This window comes from Trematomus bernacchii, unplaced genomic scaffold, assembly GCF_902827165.1.
Source record: "Trematomus bernacchii unplaced genomic scaffold, fTreBer1.1, whole genome shotgun sequence".
Taxonomy (NCBI): Eukaryota; Metazoa; Chordata; class Actinopteri; order Perciformes; family Nototheniidae; genus Trematomus; species Trematomus bernacchii.
Window position 1 is genome coordinate 4,777,091 of NW_022987582.1, and position 13,711 is coordinate 4,790,801.

Below are 13,711 nucleotides of genomic sequence, written 5' to 3' on the forward strand. Positions count from 1 at the left end.
CTCGTAAATAGTTTATGGGTTTCGGTTGGAAATAAGGGTGTAGATCATTTTAAGAATACTGAATAAAACAGTAAATATAAATTGATTCATGGCACCACTGTGGACTAAGCGGTTTTACAGTAAGAAAACCAGAGACCTGCTTCTTTGTTCATATTCATCTCAGCCCACCAGGGGCAGCCGTGTGAACTGGAGGCAGTCACACTCACGTTGTCTTGAAGTAGGTGTGAGTTTGCCTTCAGGTTGAATGCTTCTCCTTGGACTGCTAACAGAGACTGATTGCACAAGGACGGTTACCCTTGGGCCTCCCCAAGGTTGTGTTCCTGTGTGGTTGACTGTGTTTGTACACGAGGGCTTGTTTTTTTTGTTTTTTTAAAGAAAAGGGGGTGTTTACTGTCAGTTTAAAGACAGGATGAGACACTCACAGTGCACCATCATGGTCATTGTGGTCTCCACAGGCCGGAAGAGGGCGGGGTTCTGTGCATGACATGCCAGCTGCCTCCCGTTGTCAGAGCTCACAGCAGTGACCCTTTGGGAGGAAACAGAAACACAGACAAAATGAGAAGGTGAAAAGACTTGAGAAGTTAACATTGAGCCAGATGAAGTTTTAAAGTTGTCAAATGACAAAAACACTGATGTTGACATACTTTTACAAGTGAAAGTACTGCAGTTGATCCTATTCGGTAAAAGTATAGAAGTTTTATCAGTAAAATATGCTCCAAAGTATCAAAGTATAAGTACTTGTTCCATAGTAAACTGTCTCGTGTGGCATGTGATATTTGTTTGAAATGTCTTTTTCAGATAGTTAGAACTGGTGCATCAATGTGCATTTGCAATATACTGTTAGCTGGTGGAGTTGGAGATCTTTTTCACTAGCCTCTCTATACAGCTGGGTAGTTTAGTCCAATGGGAGTCACAATACAAGTCTGAGGGGCTGTGAGATGGTTAATTGGACAGGATCGAAGAAAAATAACTTCTGGTGTGTATAGGCATGTCTTTGACTTTTTCGCTAGTCTTTGTTTTTTTGCTGAAACTTTGGATGGATCTAAACCATCTAAGGAGAAAAGAAAGTTGAATCGAAACATAAAGCCCAAACTATGCACCAAACCAAAAAGGGTTTAGAACCGTTTTAACAATGTGTTTTAGCCTTTCATATATTTGTTTCCTCTGAAACGTAGTTAAAAGTAGTATATGGCCAAAAATGGCAATACTTCGTACAGGCTCTTCCAATGACTTCTTGAGTGAATTTACTTTGCACTGCTGTGTGGATTGAAAAATGCCCTTTGCAATGTTTATAAAAGAAACGCCGGTCCCTTCAATGCAGTGGTTTTATTTTGAGCCTAGTTTACTCTCTCAGTTCATGTCTTCTATTTCAAATTACAGCAGAATGTCGGCTGTAACGATCACACATGGCCCGCTGCTGCGAACTCTCAGTGTGAATATGAGGAAGGGGCATCAATATTGCTTAAGACCTCGGCAGCTGAACAACGGTGCAGCTCCTCAGTCCCAATGTTATCTCAGGATATGACAAGAGGTTATTATCTTTGACACAGAGGAGACAAGCAGGATTAAAGTAATCTATGGGCCTGTTTAATGTAAAGGCACCTGGCGAACCTGCGAGGATCGGATCGGTCTCGCTGCCGGAATGTAATTTCGTGCATTTGACAAAGCTAATTTAATCGCACAGTGCCAAGTAACAGTTCGCTGTGTGTAGAAATTCATTGTGCTCGCTAAAACAGAGGGAGAAAATAAGAGCGCGGTGAAAACAAGGAAAAGGAGAAAACAAAGACAGACTTGGGGAGATTGAGAATGTAAGTGAGGAGAATGAGTTTGGCAGGCGGGCGAACACATACGTTACTTCGGCATGCGTGTTCAGGAGCTTATCCTTTGAGCCAGACATGGTGAAAGACTGTGCACCTGTCAGCTCCACTCCATCTAAGAGACACAATGGGGGGAAGGAACACAAAAAGGGAGAGTACTGTGTGTGTAAATGTGTTCATGTGAAACAGAAACATCAGTGTTATTCTCGTGTGGAATCGTAAATACTGTGATATGATGGACATGTGTATTTCTGCGTGTGCAACAATATATGTCTGTTTCAGTAAACATTACCCCTGTCTCAACCTATTTTTAAATCGAAATCATACAGCGGTATAATAAGACCAAAACAATTGTATGTTTTATGGAAACAATAGAGATGTACATTTTGACATGAACAAATAATGTATATATGTTAGAACTACAGCACTACTCTGAGACTAATCGACACCAAGGAAGAAAAATAGAACATCACTCCCCCTCCGCTTCAGCAATATACAGTATAATAGGTGTGACGGGGGAGCAAGAGGCAAAGATAGAAAATGGAAAAATTGCTGTTGTTCTTGTGAACAACTACAAAACTTGTGACACATTCTCTGTACATGCAATCGTAAAGTCAGTAGAAATTGGAAATTCAAATGTGAGGCTATTTCCTCCCACACGGTCTGCTACTTTCAACACTGCTATTCAAAGACTATGAAATAAGAGATCTTTGCTGGTCTCATATCTTACAGTATCTTCTCCAATGTTTTTTATATTTAAATATTCAGCTTGCAACCTATAGTTCTAACCTGTCAAACTCAACGTTTCTGTCACATTTGTGGCGACTCACCTTTATAGAGTGTGATATCAGCCATGGGCTTTGAGTCAGGGGCGATACAGGTGACCGTGTACTTGGACCCTGCCACCCAGGGGGTTGCCATGTCCACCATAAGGTACGGCTTGGAGGGAGGAACTGGATGAGAGAAACAACAGCTGAAGATTTATATTTATCCAATCATTTACCTAATATCCATCAGGCTAATCTTTGGTTAGAGGAAGCAGACGCTGTCACAGATGGATATTGGCCTATGCAATGATATAATAATAAGCGCTGGCAACATTTGGAAATGACTGGAATGTCACGCTGTCAAGCTTTTGAGTGATTCACTACAGCGAGGTTTGATGTTCTGTTGTGTTAGAATACAAATTGTGGACAAAAAGAGAATACAGAGATGAAATGGTGATGAAACCGATCCAGTGCTAATCTATCATAGCAAACACCAAACACTCTTCTTCTCAGATCACCCCCGAGCTAAATATGTGCTTTCTGGACTGATCAAAGCAGTATTCACTTCTCTACTGTTCTACTCTAAAACCCTTTTATCTGACCATAAATAGGAATTCCAGGAAGGAAAAAAAACTGCTTTTAACACAAGGGACTGGAAATAGTTTGGCAGTAAATTGAGAAATCTGTCACCAACTAACAATCAAAGAGATTTCTGCAGATCTTACCAAGACTATCAATTCAATCATGCACAAGATACAGGAACCTGATTGTCTATTGTGCCAGCTTTATGTAGGGGGTGAGCCTGTATAATGACATACTATCGGTACTGTTAAGTTTTTCTTTCATCAGAGATCAAGTGCAAAGGCTGACGTCAGAGATTGAACTGGGAGCTCAAAATGCAGGATAGGTAAACATGTGTGAGAGAGACATGAAAGCCTCTGGCCGAAGAGTAAAGAGGTATGGCCAGAATGAAAAGTGAGTGTAAAATAAGCTGCAGAGGAGAGCAGGAGCACGAGGATACCTGCTGCTGAATTCTGGGATACATCCACTGCTAATGTGCGGGTAAACAGCTGGAGCACAAACAACCACATCAGCAAGCCATCTTCATCTTTTGTCACATACAATCAATTCCTGTCCACTAGGAGGAGCTGTTGCTGTGTGCAGGGCCGTCCATTGGCTCCAGTCTGCTATTGAGACAGATGAGATGTGGCTGCAGCTCCAAACTGATTTAAAAGAAGCAATTGAATCTGTGTGGACTGTGATGGGTTACCCAGAGCACTGCAGAGGCGCGCGCTGCAATAATGAGATGCATTTGTTTGTTTTCCCCCCCCTCTTCCCTGAGAAGATGACTGGGCCATGCATCTATTGACAGCCCCTGCACTCTCAATCTACTCAGGCCCGCACGATTCAACATAGCGCATCACTTGTTGTGCTCCAGGAGTGTCTGGCAGCATAACAAATCCTAAAATAAGAATAATGATATGTTCACAAATGAGGCAGGCAGGTATTTCATTTTTTTCTTCGCTCGCTCATGCTGGTCCTCTTATCTCTCATTCACTCCATCATCCTCTCTCCAGCATCCGGAGCCCACCCCCCCTCTCCCCACGCTATCCTTCTTGACCACTGCAGTTAAACTGCAGAAGTGAGGGGGAAGGTGTGTTCCAGCTTGCACTGGGAATAAAAGGCTGCCATCCATCACATCAAACAATGTGACCCAATCAGCTCAGTCAGGATGAACATTTGTACAAATGTAATAGTACATGTGGACAACAACAACACACACTCTATTCAATTTACTGGACATGCACTCAGAGCAAAAACAGACAGCATACAAGCTGTTCTCAGAATTAACTCTTTCTGCCCCTTTCTTTTCTAATTGCCTGTCGGCTTTGTTATTTTGTCTCCCTGTCTCTCCCTATCTCTCTGCTTTCTAGTCCTATCTCTCTTATTAAGGTACATATACGAACAATAATAGATAGGTACGGAAAGACTTGCTTCAGACGAGAAACAGTGAGCCGCAAAATTTGATTCATTAAACAAATACAGACGGATGGATGGATAAGGCAGATAAGAAGCAGATTAGTAGACACACATCAATATGCATATCCACCTATCTTTCTCTCATTCACGTACAGATGCACACGTGCACACACACACACACACACACACACACACACACACACACACACACACACACACACACACACACACACACACACACACACACACACACACACACACACACACACACACACACACACACACACACACACACACACACACACACACACACACACACACACACACACACACACACACACACACAGCTCCTTTGCATAAAAACACCCTAAGATAAACTCAAGTCTACAGTGCATGTAGATTTGCATTCACGAACCCACTGACAGAGATGAGCGTGTGTGCAGACAAGCAACAGGGGCCAGAGTGTGTGTACAGTAACATGTGATACCAAGCTGATTCTGTAGAGAAATTATTGGAAGAGGCCCAGAGGATAAACCAGTCTCTAAAAGGCTTATTATGCTGAATTAAGAAAAAATAATGGAGACTGAAGATCACACAAACACAACTTATTGGTTTTATCTCTGTATGACACAGATTGGCTGAAGGCAACACTTCCATGTAAAAGGATAGATTTTTTTTTATACACAAACACACGGTTTCTCACACAGATACGCACACATTGTAGGTCTCAGGTGTGTGATCTCTGGCTATAAAAGCCTCTGAAACAGTGCTTTTTTTCCAGTGTTCCCTTCCTCACCGTCTCCCGTCTGTTCTGGGGGAGAAGTAGAGCAGCAGCCATCACGCCACTCCTCCTGAACCAATACTGCCCTCTCTTAGCCTTTGCTCTCATGACCATTTACCAAAATAATTCACACATTCAAGAATAGCAAGTATCCCTTTTTTAATTGATTAAAAAGAGTTCAAATCAAACGAGAGAGACAAAACAGTTGAGTTGTCCATTTAGTATCTCATTTGACCATTTAGCAGGGCCTCCTTTGCTAATTGTCTGTTACCATAATAGGCACACCGTAACACCACTGTATAACACACCATCGCCTGATGGGGTTACATCTTGGGTAACTGTCAGAATTTTCCATGAACGAAGATGAATAAAGTCACTATGTTCTGCGTTGCTTGTGCCCCCATTTATAAGTTGTTCCATTATTCATAACAGGGAATCGTAAAATGAAGGCTCATTATATGCTCTTCAAGTGCTAAACTCATTAGCTACCGCAAAAACCTCACCATAGCCCTCGTTCCTAAAATGTCCTCTAACCTCCAACCAACACTGATAATAAGCTTACACACATGGGCACACACGTGCATAAACACGAAAGCGCTCACACACACACCTCTGTAAGACCCAACTATGGCAACAGAATGAGTAACGCAGTCTAAAACCAGAAGACATCAAATAACTGTTTTGAACATTTGCAGGAGGCATCTGTACAGGCTGGCAATGCAGAGACGGAGAGAGTTGTTCATTAATAGGATTAAATGCTAAGGCTAATGGTGTAAACCGAGACACAGGATGCGTCAGGTATGTGACAGGCACGGTGCAGGGTAAGTTTTAGAAGAGGAGGGGGTTTACGGCGGAGGGGGTAGAGGTTGTTATTGTCATGGATTACTCACTGCCACTTGATCTGCCTATTGCGGTAATCCCCTATCTAAGCTCTACAGGAAGGCAAAAACACACAGGAGTTATGTTGCACCAATGGAAATGTCTTGAAAACATCTCTTTGTAAGCTCATGGATGGGGCTTATTGACATTTTTACCCCCGTCCATGATATTCACTGCCTGTGGTGATTCATCTTGAATTAGCCAGTCATGATAGCATTCCCTCTGACCCAAAAATCCAATTATACGACCAACAATTTCTGTTCTGTTTTCACATTCCTCCCCTCTCCCCCACTGTATCTCCTCATAAAGAGTTTATAGTGTTTTGATTTGATGCAGGGCTTGATGGGATATGGCCATGGTTGGCTGGCCAGGGGTGTGGGGCCTTGGGAGCTGTAGTTCTGTGATGGAGAAGTCTGTGGGGAACTCATCAGAAACAGTGCTCTTCAAAGGAATGCACAGTTTCCAGTCCCAGATCAGCACTAAGAGGAGATTGAATTCATCAGCTCATTATCAAGCCTCAGATTAGTCACGTACTTTGAATCAGTTGAGTTGGTGGGTTGGAACAAATGACCCTTTAGGACCAAGGCTGCAGAGTGCTTTTTAAGGCAGTCGCCTCACTCTTCGCCCTTTGCAAGAGTACAGCTGTTACTGTCCATCTTAAAAAAGTCAACAGCTGGAAAGTGTTCCCAAGACACTGAACAAAAACACCAGCTGAGATTCAGATCTGAGCATGTCAGGCACACGGTGGCAGTAGGTTTCAGTCATGGTAAATACGAGTACCAGTGATCCCTGATGCAACACGAAACATAATTCCCACACATTTTGACCTTTTACGACATAGCCTAAGGCAATCTTGTTGACTTTGTGTATGTGGGCGCATAATATGCAATAGGCAATTCAGAGGTAATAACTGTGGGAGTCAAGCCTGCTGTGGCTGCAGGTGTAGGCCTGCTGTAGGACATGAGACTGCTGCAGTGTAGAGCAGAACGTAGCCATTCAAAGGAGACCTCTGCGCTCTATGCCTCTTCGTATCCCACACCACCCGCCATCCCTCCCACCGGCCCATTGATGTCAGAAAAACCTGCTTTCTTCCCAGAGGAGAGTGAGGCTGCTATAATCGCCACGGCCACCCCCCCCCCCCACCCTTTCCAAAAAAAAAAACCCTCTCCATGGTCACCAAAGAGAAAGCCGGAAAGCGAGGGAGAGGGGGAGAAATTGTGCAGAATGGGGAGGGGGGGGTGTAAGCAAATGAACTACGCCTGGAGAAGAAAGGTTCTTTTAGAGTCCTTTCCTTGCCACATATGGGCTTGCTCCCACAAGCAAGAGGGATAGGGAGAGAGAGATACCGGGTGGTTGTAAAGGTGACAACAGGTGGTCTAATATAGTCGCACAATTACATCTATTCCAGCGCATGTCTGAGTAGGAACTTTTCAATCACTTCTGATATAATGTATTCCTGTGAAAGGGGGAGACATGGATCGCCCAGAGGCTTGCCAGGGAATCCAGGCTGTGTTAACACTCTGTATTGTGTAGCTGCTGGTTAAAGCCAAAGACCTACTGGAACATGTGGGGAAGGCATGATGCGTGTTAAAGAAATAAATAGTCTGAAAAGTTATGAAAATTGATACTTTCTACATGGATCATACATGCTTCAAAAACAGTGCATGAAGGCAACCGCTGAGTTCTACTGTACCATGGACACTTTAAATGTAGTCTCTAAATTCAAGTGTGTGCTGCTGTAAATGCATAATCTTAAACAAATTCAAACTTTTTGTCAGTAGAAATGAATATGTAACAGCTCTTTATATGCTGATTAGCGGTCAGGAGGTTATGTAAGTGGAGTATTGAGAATGCTCACTGTGCCTCAATACATACAACATTTTGTTACATGTTTTCCTAACATACAGGGATCAAGCACACTCTGGCAGACAATTATCCAGATCAATCATCACTCATAATTTATGAGTGATGATGCAGCGCAAAGAGCAGGTGAGATTTGTTGTCATTCTCCCTTTGCAAATTAGTGTGTAAGTTATTTTAATCATAACTAACAATATTTTCTCAGGTACAATTTCAAAAGCCCACACATCCCCTCTGTTCACACTTCCATGGTTGTGCTCACTTAACATGAAGATCCATGCTGTGCTGGAAATGATAGCTTGACTGCTATCAGATCGGCCCGCTTGACATTCATATGAAGCTTCATCTTCCAGCAAGGTCTTCTCAATCTGCAGATGATGCTGTCCTGAAGAGGAGAGGGAGAGATCGACGAGACACATTATGTTGTGATAAGTATGTTCTCACTAAAAGCATGTCAATAATAACAGAAAATAAACGCTTGTTTGGTTTTCTTCTCTACTCCCCACTGAATATAGCACTCACTGTTCAGCGTTGTTACATGTGTATCGATAAATGCCTCCTGCAGGCTTTATTTCTTCTGTGTTGATTTCAGAGAGTCTGAATTATAGGCAATTTTCAACATGGGAAATGGGAAAATTAACAATAAAAGCAATTTGTAGAATGACAGTCTCGCTTTTCAATTCAATACGGTAATATCCTCTACTGCTGACGCGCGGGTATTTGATTTGATTATAAATAGACTATTTTCATATTTCTGTAAAATGGAAACATCTCACTTGCTGCAGGCATTTCCATTGACATGCAAGTGGTTGTCTGTACTCATAGCCGAGGCATTTTGTTTAGAATGACTTTCCAGCATGGTAAACGAAATTCAATTCCAGATTCACAACGCAGACCGAATAAACCGTCTATTAATTGATGCCAGGCAGAGTCCTTCTCTCGGTATCTCTCTTCTGATAGTCTGGCATGCCAAAATGACTTGATTTGTTTGATGCGTTGCCATAACCTCTGGGGATTAGATGATGTTCAGTGTTGGTTTTTCAGCTCCTGATTCTCTGGCTCGCTGCCTTCTAACATGTACAAAATAGTATCTTGGTTTGACAACCACCCTGGCCTAAAAATGCATGTGTCAAGTAAGCTGGCAAGATAATTAAGACCAACCAGAAGCAATTTTCACATCTAAGTTATCATTGAGTGCAGAGAGAGAGACATTGAAGTTATTAATCATATTCCTCTTTCCTAGAATTACTCACAAATAGTGCAATCAAGTTGTACAGTGTGTGTATTTATGGTAGTGGAGATGGTGGGTGGCTGCTTCCCGATTTGCTTATTTGTCCATTATTCTGTATTTATTTCAGCTAGGGTCTTCACAATTTTGGGATACAGTAAATCTACATAGCCATTATGTCAGCAGCAGTGTACATTCTCTCCCCTGCAAATCTGCATTTTTGTATTGGCGGCAAAGCTGGCAACACGTATTCTTACATAATTAAGAGAGGCCAGTCCCAATGGAAAAGGAGAAAAAGTGTAAAATGTTGATCTTGATGCGGAGTCTTTAAGGCAGCCGGGAATACTTTGTCTCACTTACTTTTTTTGTAGTTTGAAAATCAGGCAGTTTCTTACAGAAAGTAACAGCCTCCATTTTACAGGGCCATTCATCCTTTCAGAAAGTGAATATGTCGTTGTCTTTAGTGGAACAAGCTGATTAAATATAAAGTATGCACTTCTTATTCTTAAACAAGAATGTATAGAATGCCACACAATTAATGAAACCTATTTCTATTATGTATGTAAGTAGTATGACCTACATGTTATAGAATATGTGTTCGTTTTCTAATACATTCTTGTGTTGCCAACATGCCACAAACTCTGAATATTGATGTGTGACTTTGGTGTTTCACTTTATAAATGCTTAATATTAGTTAGCTGATATTAGAGGAGAAAAATGTGCTCTTAGGGTAAATGCGATGACATGTGGACAAAAGAGTTCATTAATAATTACATTGTACCTGATTGATTGATTGCATGACCAGTATATAGTGCCTTGAACAAGCTGTTTTATCTGTTGTTCTTTGTGTTGGTCTTTGCAGTGCACAATATTGTGCACAGATGCATGAAATCCTACAGTAGATCTAGCCTCGTGTTTATACACATTTACATCATTGCTTTCTCTTGTTGAAACTAAGGGTGCTACTTAAACTGTAAGTATATGTTGAAATCAATGCTGGCCTCTTCTGTTTTTGTAAATGTGTCATTTCAGGCTTTTTAAGCATCTATAAACATCCCTGATGGGGACAATCAGCAAAGACTGGTGGAGTATCAAGTGCAGTCAAGTGCCATCTTAACGATTTTGCTCTTTCCGTGCAGTGTAAAGTGATTGCATACATCCGTTTGCAGGTTTTGTTTCTGGTAAAAATGTACCTGCGTTGATGGGTTGTTTATTCATGAGTGTATGTTTGAGTGTTTGACAGCTTGTGTGTGTTTGTGTTCCTTATGTGCATGTGTATCTTTTTTAATGTAGTTGTATGTCAGGTAAAAAGAGGCAAAGACATTTTTTTCCTGTACCTCCTGTAATGCTTACCGTAATTTGCTCACTGACGACTAATCAGCTGACAGACATAATTTAAGTCTTTTATATGTTTGTTTTGATGTTAACTATAGGGGTTAATAAATATAGACAATGCGTGGTTTGGCATGCAGTGTCTATGTGTCGCTGGCGGTCTCCGACACTGAGCAACAGTGAAGTGCGGCTTGTTGCGGGCTGATCAGGAACAGATGCTCTTCTCTTACTCTGGATTGCTGTCTAATTGGCTATTACTTTTTATAGACTGTGTTGATTCTGCAACACACTTTATTCCCTGCCACATTTCACTGATTTGCTGACACTATCGCTTTAATATTTTTTTCTGTCTTCACATGTGAATGACAGTGAGGGGGACGTGTGAGAGGCTGTTGACAATCTCATCACCTCCTCACTCCCAGATGCTCCCAGTATAGAGAGCCAGTGAGGCATAAGGTTCCATAATGTCTGTGTTGCTTTATTAAAGGACTTTGAAGCCATAGCAACCACATCATCCCATTTACTTTTAGAGTAGCCAATGCTAAGCTGAACTGCCTCCTGAGCTGACAGCAGCACTTCACAATTAAAACTATTTGAACTATACTGTATGTCACAATAACAAAGCAGTACCCTGGATAAATCAAATACTGACCATTTAAGATGACTCGTTCTGTTTTTTTAATTTTATTCCTGTTTTTATTATTTTATTCCTGTTTTTATTACACAAGTTCATTTATTTAGCTTGGATGGGTCCATCAAATCCCAATAGGCCATATACCTTATTCTGTGAGTCTCCCTGTTTACCTCTCTTGAGGTTTCCAATCATGCTGTAGCGCTCAAAGCCTGGCAGGCTTCTCTGTGGTCCCAGGAGGAGGCCATCTTTCACCCACTGCACAGTCCCTGAGGCCCGGAGCACCTCACACCTCAACACAGCTGTGGCTCCCATCCGCACAGTGAGGTTCCTGGGCTCAGTCCTGAAGGCCTGCTGGGCATGCGTGCCTGGAGACATAAAAAGGGAAGAGGGGGAAAGGAGTTTGAGTGGAATGTTAGAGGAGGGAAGGGATGTGATGGGATTTAATGTAAAAAGGGGGAGAAGAACAAAGGCAAGTGAGTATTTTTGAGGAGTGTTATGGAGGATGTAAAAGAAGTGGAGGGAGCATGCCATAAACATACACCACAGGGAAGCAGTCTTGCGGTCTTTTGTCTGAGAAGGCCCCCCATTGTGTCTGGTCACATTATTCATGCTGGCATATGTTTTATTGATGGGAAACTGCAGTGATACGGTCCTGAAAATGAGTCAATAAAGTAATTACTGCGAATTAAATCCCCCTTCAGCCATGCAGATAGGGTATTGGGAGAAGGGAATAAGCATGGGGTATCAGAGACCTTGTTCACCTGCGGTTTTTCTTTAATGTCGATGTCCCACCAGCTAATTCCTCTTGGGAAGAGTAATGATTATCACTTTAATCCCCCTTGTTTGTCATAGGTGGGGTTCGCCATCCTTCAGCCAGGCTCTTACAGTAGGTGACATTCCTTGGTGCATTGCATTTAAGTCAGGAAGTTAACCTTAAAACAGGCAGTCCATGAGCTTCTAACAATGGGGCTAGGATTATTATACATAGAGTTTATGAATAAATTCAGTTTAAGGAGCCAAACGCAACTGAAAACTCCAATTAATGGCAAATATCTGAGCGTGAATCTCGTTTAAACAGTGCCCCACAGAGAAGGCAGCTTGATTCCGCTAGGCTGTTTGAATCTTGACCTTCATTGAGGCAATGACCAAGTTGTTTGTGAAGTGCATGCTCTGTTGCGTCTGACAACATGAGTGAGAGGCAGAGCTCTCAGATCAAGGCTGAACCAGTCACCTCACGTCAAATATGAAGGGCAAAATTGGCCATTACAGAGGATGCATACCAACAACCAAACACAGGAGAACATTTGCATACAGTTTACATAAATGAATACTCAACAACAATCTACAGTCGCTTCAGAAATAGTAATAGGCTAGTGTATTATTATGAAATATAACAATACTAAGTACAGTATCACAATGTAGTTATAGGAACCCTCATGAGAGCATGTCACTTTTTACATTAAGAAATAGGCCCAATGTACCTCTTACAAGATATTTTTATGAGCCCTAGATCGTACCCTTGCTCAGTTTATTACATCCAAGGGTTTTGCTACCTAACCAAGAGTACTTAGGAGTGTAAAACAGAACATTGGAAATAACAATGTGGGACATGTTATCTGTACCATTTACCCAGGTTGCTTGTTCAACTTGAAAAATGGTAGAAAGAGGGAGAGACCTTTTAGTGAGGATAAGTGTAGTAGTTGCTGCTAGCTTGATGTTTAAGTTGACTATAATGCTACATACTGTACAGTTTGATAAAAACGTATATTTAACCTCTGTAGAGTTGTTTAACAGAATAAGAGTAAACCAAGAGCTAATGAACATAAGGTTTATGTTTACCTGAAGTAAAACTTATGGTAACATCGCACACTAGCTGCCATGAGCTAACTTACTGTAGCTTATGGTTAGCTTATGGTTGCTATAGTGTGCGCTAATGTTACACAGCCTGTGTTAATTGTATTACAGATTACTGGCACTGCACTGCTTGTGCTACCCTCACCCTACATTTTAGTAAGTCAAAGATTCAAATTGTAATGTTTTTCACAAAAATAAAACAAGGTAATACCTCACCATGTTTGTTGTTTCCTGATAGTTGTCCCACTCTACCACTCTCTCCCTTCCCTCTCAGCCAGTCTGCCTAATCATGATGTCTATGTCTCTAAACCACCGGAGTCAGTTGTAATGAAGGGGAATTCAATGATCCATTATCATCAATTGGCCATTATTCTGCGTTTTAGACTGTGACCACAGTGTTTCAGTATTATGTGTTTTAGGGGAATTTCTGATAAAGGGGGTAATTCTCTGTGAGTTTGTCAGTGCGGCCACCTTTCAAATTAAGTATTTGACCCATTGTTGATAAAGGAATATTGAATAACTACAAACAGACATTACAAATCTGCACAGTTATTCACATTAAGTGTCTCAGTAAGCAGG

General features: G+C 41.7%; 1 protein-coding gene across 4 annotated transcripts in view; it reads right to left on the minus strand.

Moving 5' to 3' along the window:
- Positions 1-13,497, minus strand: part of nphs1 (NPHS1 adhesion molecule, nephrin) — a 37,898-nt gene extending 24,401 nt beyond the window's left edge. For 2 of the 4 annotated variants that reach the window (XM_034128107.1, XM_034128105.1), the window contains exons 1-6: positions 13,349-13,497; positions 11,449-11,643; positions 8,347-8,469; positions 2,648-2,770; positions 1,851-1,932; positions 423-526 (exon numbers count right to left, since the gene is read on the minus strand). In XM_034128107.1, the coding sequence (XP_033983998.1) occupies positions 423-526; positions 1,851-1,932; positions 2,648-2,770; positions 8,347-8,469; positions 11,449-11,590 (574 nt within the window). In that variant the 5' untranslated portion in view covers positions 11,591-11,643; positions 13,349-13,497. Of the gene's footprint in view, positions 1-422; positions 527-1,850; positions 1,933-2,647; positions 2,771-8,346; positions 8,470-11,422; positions 11,644-13,343 lie in introns of those variants that run through there. The other 2 variants (XM_034128106.1, XM_034128108.1) reach the window with 2 other exon arrangements.
- Positions 13,498-13,711: the final 214 nt, after the last annotated feature.